Source organism: Trichechus manatus, unplaced genomic scaffold (genome assembly GCF_000243295.1).
Source record: "Trichechus manatus latirostris isolate Lorelei unplaced genomic scaffold, TriManLat1.0 scaffold00030, whole genome shotgun sequence".
Lineage (NCBI taxonomy): Eukaryota > Metazoa > Chordata > Mammalia > Sirenia > Trichechidae > Trichechus > Trichechus manatus.
Window position 1 is genome coordinate 20,871,525 of NW_004443966.1, and position 6,241 is coordinate 20,877,765.

The following is a 6,241-nucleotide window of genomic DNA, read 5'->3' on the forward strand; positions in this document are numbered from 1 at the left end:
CAATTAAAAAAAAAAAAAATCCTGCTACAATTATTTTCAATGGTTGCATAGTGTTTCATTCTAAGAATAATTTAACTTTTTCCCCTTGGGACACATTTCCAATTTTTCCCTATTATAATCACTGTAACAAAGATCCCTGTAGCGAATTTTTGCAAAATCCATAATTTACCTATGTTAATTCTTCAAAGTGGAATTTCTAGGTCAAAGGGTGTGCAATGCATGTTTTTAAGGTTCTTGATACATACTGCGAAATTGCTGTCCTGCGAGGCTGTACCAATTTACACTGAACTGTGTGTGTGTGCCCATACGTATGTGTATATGTATATATGTAGTTGTTTTTGTTTTTAAATCTTTCAGGCTTTTTGTAACATGTCTAACATCCTGTGTATTTCTTTTGAGGCGGGAAGAGGAGGGAGGCAGTAACCTTTACTTGCGTACTATATGCCAGGAACAATTCTAAGCACTTTATAGGACTTATATCATTTAATCCTTCCTCCAATTCTAAAAATCAGTATATTACCCCATTTTTCTGATGAGGAAAATAGAGGCACTGAGAGGCTAAGTAAAATAATCAATGTTACACAGCTATTTATGCACAGGAGCCAGGATTTAGACCAAGCAGTCTGTCTCCAGAGCCTGTCCTCTGAATCATTGACTTGAACAAAAATTTTTTTTTTTAAAGCCAAAAAATTTCTGGTTACAGGTTCTGATAAGCCATTAAAAGGAGAGAAATGACTTTTCGAAAGAATCTTGTATTTTGCTCCTAAAGGAGCTTCCTTCAAGGGAACTTTGAAACTAGACTGGAACCACAAACTTGGACAAGTTCACTTGGACAAGTCCAATTCTCAATTTCCTAATCTGAAAGGTGGGGATAACACCATCTACCTTGCAGGTTGTTGGGAAGACTAAATGGCAACCTAGCAGAAGCAGGGCCTCAAGGAGTGTTAGTTTCCTTCTCTAACTGGTATTATCACCTCACCTGCTCCTTGCAGTCTTCCCAGCTCAATGCCTGCTCTGTACTCAGACCTTTATGCAGCATCCTGCTGGGACCAGTCACACTGCCTAGTGCTGCTGCTTTTCTCTGTTGGCCTGGAAACTCAAATTCAGGGACTCCCTAAACCCTGACACACCTTAAGGACTGGCTGTGCTGATGCTGAGTTTCTTAAAGGGAGCAGAATGGCTCCACTACTTACTGGCTATGCAATCTTGGGTAATTCGACCAGTCTCTGCCTCGTTTCCCTCATCTGAAAAGGAGGAATAATTGGATTCTCCACTCCAGAGGATTGTTGGATTAAGTAAATTAATATATATAATGCAGTTAAAACCATGCCTGATACATAGAACATTGCTATTATCAACCCCAGTGTCACCCTCCCTTCATGGTTCCTTTACCAAATGCTGCCTCTCACCTGGTTATGTGGAGATGGCACATCTAAAAGCCAATCCCTGGTCTCAGCATTCTATGTTCTTTTTTTAGAAGTCTTGTGTAAAACAAAGTAGTCTTTCTGCTCTCTCTCCTCATTCTCGACTACTCTTAACATCTAAACTTTCAGGAACCTCCTGGGCCACTTCTAACCACTAGATGTCCAAACTACAGAGTGATGATTTCCTTAGGCAAGCAAACACTCAGCCCACTAATGTGGTATTTCCTGGGGCTGGAATATCAACAGGAAGTCTTGTGGGAGGAGTTCTGCCAAAACAATTCATTCTGAGGAAGGGATTTGGGAGAGATTGGTAAACTGTCAAATTTGCTCAGCCCTAAGCAACATCCTGCAGCTTCCACATGCCGCCCCTGTTGCAGGCCTCCCCCACAAACAGGTCGCTACTAATCCTATTCCTCTTCTTTGGGTTCCTGAGCTAGGGAGACCTACATATAAAACCCTGTGTAAAAAAAACCCGGCAGACCAAAAGTTGCATCTACAAAGCAATTAGGCCATTTATTGGCATTAGGAAAGCGTTCCTTTAAACAAGGGAGAGGATACCGAACATCTAAGTTTCACCCATTTTTTGAACGCTTGAGACTAAACTCCAACGTTGGTATACAGCTTAAGCACGAACAGGCGCAAAAATGTCTAAGTTAAATAAATTAAACCAAACAGTTCTGCTACAAGATGAAAAAGGGAAAGCTTGTGGAGCCGAGAGGTCGTGGTGGCCGTTTAAGAGGGTGAAGTTCTTGCTTTTATACTACAATTTTTCGGGCACAATAAGTTAATTCCCCAGAGCAGCACAAATCTGCTTCCCAATGTCTCCTATTCTCAGTAGTCCAAGTTCTTAGAAAGTTTCTTGGAAAACAGGGGTGCACCCTCCACCCCTAGCTCTGCGCGTGGCCTGCAGCTGAGGAGCTCCCTCTGAGAATCTCCAGCATTAGGCCTGTCTTCCCATTGTAAAAATGCAGCCGTGGAAAACCAGAGTCCCGCTAGCCTTCCAGATCGAAGTCATCACGCTCCTCATTGTACTCCAGCACGTGCCGCTTGATCTTGGACGAGTCCACCCAGGTGACGAAGTCCTCCATGCTGCGCGTGACAAGGAAAGCGGGGTCGGTTACCACGTCCGGCCCTACGCGCACGTGGCCCTGCTCCACGAAAGCCACGGCAGCCTGGAGGTGCTGCGCCATGCGCAGCTTGAGAAGTATGGTGGGCAGGCGGCGGCGGCAGAAGGACGAAGCCGTCACGAAATCGCAGAGCTCGAGTGAGCCCCGCGTGGGCACCAGGCCCAGAGCGTACAACTTATCCAGCAGCGCGGCCGAGGAGCGCACACGAAACGGGTCGTTCTCGGGCAGGTCGCGCAGGCGCCGCGCTAGCTCGCGCACTGCACGGCTCAGTTGGTTGTAACGCGTGTAGTCCTCGCGCCGCTGCAGCCGATAACGCCGCAGGACGCGCAGCTCGTGCAGGTTATGGTCAGTGACCTCCCAATTCAGGAAGTCTACCTGTTTCAGCAGCTTCTGCTCGTGGAATTTAAACTTCCGAACCATGATGGCGGCAGCAGACGCGGAGGAACTACGAGCTAACACGCGCGTTCCCGCATTCGCGCGACTTCCGTCTCCGCGCACGCACTCCGGGCCGCCCGGGGACCCTGGGCCAATGAAAGAACGGCTCGGAGCCCTGCCCTCATTTCCCATTGGTCAGAATGGGACCACACCTCCGTATTAGTGTCTCGCGCGTTTTCTCATCATCCCGTTCTCCGAAGGAGGGGGAAGAAGGATTGGAGCGCTGCCGGGAGGCGGAGCCAGAGGTGAGTTTGGGAGGTTCAAGCAACCTAGTGCTATCTCTAGCGTCAGGCTCATTTACCACTCATTCACACTTTAGCTCCTCGGGGATGCTTCGGAAAGTCTCCCCCGCAAGAGCTGTAGAATCTGGTTCCAGGGAAGACGGGTGACCGCCGGCTTCTTTAATTGAGTTTACTATGCTAATTGACCGTTGGGTTCCTCCCAGCCAGTGGGGGAGCAACCCCGAGCCCGCGCCCCGGCCCGGCAGCATCAGGTCCTTCTTCTCCCAGATTAAATACTGATTCCCCGGCCGCTTCCTAGACACGCAGAACCGATATCTACAGGGGAGCTGCCTGGGAATCTGTATTGTTAACAAGAGTCTCAGGTCATTCTTAAAACCTAGCAAGTTTGAGAAACTTGGACTGTAAGTACAAGTCCTAACCCTTCAGTCTGGGCTCACACGAAGTAGCCTGTCAGTGAATTTCTCGTCATCAAGTACTGAGTTAAATTTAACGCTATTAGGCTAAAGCTGTATGTGTTACATCTATCAGAGTGTAATGCTGCGGGACTCTCTCCTTTATTTGCCCAGGCTTTTGACGCCACCTAGCTTCTCCGCTGATCACTCTTTTATTTTGTATGCTTTTCTTTATCTTTTTAAATATATTTCAAATATGGAAAATAATCCATATGTAACATATACAAGTTACAAAATACAATGAATACTCAGGAACCCAATAGCCAGTTTAAGAAAACATCAGGACCATTCCAGCCCGTCTCCCCCCACAAGTAAAAGTATCTACTTTCCTGAATGCTATGTTTATTATTCACATTTTTGTTCAAAAAGAAAAATAGTTTTATCACTATACATGCATACCTAAATATACTGCAGAACCTTCTTATTCAAAGTGTAGCCGGTGGGCCAGCAGAGAGCTTTGTTGGAAATGCAGGCTCTGAGGCCCTATCCCTGATGTATAGAATCAGAATCTACATTTTAACAAGAACCCCAGGTAACTGGTATACAGACTGCAGTATGAGAAGTGCTGCATAGAAGACATCGATGTTTGCACAAACATCATGACCCTTGCTTTTTATATAGCTGTAGTTGTTTTGTTTTACTGCTGCATGATGTCTCATTGTTTCACCGTATCTGATTTATTAGTTCATTTTCCTGTTGGAGTTTTTGGAGGGACTGCTATTAACATTCTTGTACTTGTCTCCTGTTGCACATATGCAAGTTTTTAGTATAGATCCTGGAGTAGAACTTCTGAATTGTAAAATATGTGCGTGCTCAATCTTATTGTTGTTGTGTGCTGTCGAGTTGATTCCGACTCATAGCGGCCCTACAGGACAGAGTAGAATTGCCCCATAGAGTTTCCAAGGCTGTCATATCTTTCTCCTGCAGAGCAGCTGGGGGTTCAACTGCTGACCTTTCAGTTAGCAGCCAAGTCTTAACCACTGTGCCACTGGGACTCCTTTCGATGACTAGATATTGCCAAACTATTTTCCAAAGGCATTGTACCAATTTATACACCTATGAAAATGCCCTTCATTTCTCATTCTTGCTAATGATTTGTTGTCAGTTTTTAAACTTTTCTCTCAATCTGGTGAGTCTCAGATGGCATTTCATTGTGATTTAATTTGCATTTCCCTGATAACTAAGGGTTTCATATGTGTTTCCTCCTCTACAAAAATGCCTGTTTATGTCTTTTGTCTATTTTTCTATTGGATTGTGTGGTAGGCAGAATAATGACCGCCCCCCCCAGATGTCCGTGTCCTAATCCCCAGATGTTACTTTACATGACAAAAGAGACTTTGCAGATGTGCTTAAATTAAGGATTTTGAGATGGGAGATTGTCCTGGATTATCTGGGTGGGCCCAAGGTAATCACAAGGATCCTTATAAGTGAAAGAGGGAGGCAGGAGACTCAGAGTCGAGAAGGAAATGTGACTACAGTGGAAGCAGAAGTCAGAGTGATGGGATTGCTAGCTTTGAAGATGAAAGGCATGTGGGCAACCTCTAAAAGTTGGAAAAGGCAAGGAAACAGATTCTCCCTGAGAGCCTCCAGCAAGAACACATCCCCGCTGACACCTTGGTTTTAACCCAGTGAGACCTGTTTTGGATTTCTGATCTCCAGAACTGTAAGGTAATAAAGTTGTGTTGTTTTCAGCCACTAAAAAACCAAAAAACCAAACCGTTGCCAGTGAGTCAATTCCAACTCATAGTGACCCTACAGGCCGGAACAGAATTTCCCCATAGTGTTTCCAAGGACGAGTGGTGGATTTAAACTGTAGACCTTTTGGTTAGCAGCTGAGCTCTTAACCACTGTGCCACCAGGGCTCCTTTAAACCACTAAATCTGTGGTAATTTGTTACAGGAGCAACAGGAAACTAATACAGATGGTTTGCTTTTTTTCTTTTTTTTTCCCTAATTGATTTGAAGGTGTTCTTTATATATTCTGGATATTAATCCTTAACCAGTTTTATATGTTGCAAACAGGGCTTCAAACCAGTTCTTTCCAGTTTGGCTCCCTGCTGAGAGTCACCTGGGGATCTTATTAAGAATGTAGACTCTGATTCAGTATATCTGGAGTGGAAATGAAAACTCACAACTCTCAAATCTGTTAGTCCAGGCCTTTCAAGACTAACTTGAAACTCACTCTTTCTCTTAAACTGCAGATCCATATTCCCAACCATCTAGTCCACTTCCTAATAGCCAGAACTTTCTGTGAGCTTCAGTGAATTATCTCATTTAATCCTCACAAACCCCTGTAAAATATGTACTGTCATCACACCCCATACATTAGTTTATAGGTGAGGAAACTGAGTCTCAGAGGGGTTAATACTTTGCCTAAGGTCACACAGCTGCTAAGTGTGAAAGCTGATAACTGATGAGTGCCTGCCTGATTCCAGAGCTTGAGCTCTTTTTTTTTTTTTTAACTTGAATTTCCTATAGGTACCTAAAAGTCCACATGTGCAAAAGTGAAATCATCTTTTCCCCAAGCCTACTCTTTTTCCTTTTATTAAAAAAAATCTGATT

The 6,241-nt window shown here is 44.4% G+C and overlaps 1 protein-coding gene across 1 annotated transcript; it reads right to left on the bottom strand.

Moving 5' to 3' along the window:
* IMP3 (IMP U3 small nucleolar ribonucleoprotein 3) lies at positions 1–3,119 on the bottom strand. The gene has a single exon (XM_004374761.3). It carries the CDS (start codon positions 3,116–3,118, stop codon positions 2,417–2,419), a length of 702 nt encoding a protein of 233 aa, XP_004374818.1. The 5' UTR covers position 3,119; the 3' UTR covers positions 1–2,416.
* Between the last annotated feature and the right edge of the window lie 3,122 nt (positions 3,120–6,241).

Coding starts and splice junctions, on each gene's coding strand:
- IMP3 (XM_004374761.3), bottom strand. CDS start 3,118: ATGGGAAATGAGGGCAGGGCTCCGAGCCGTTCTTTCATTGGCCCAGGG.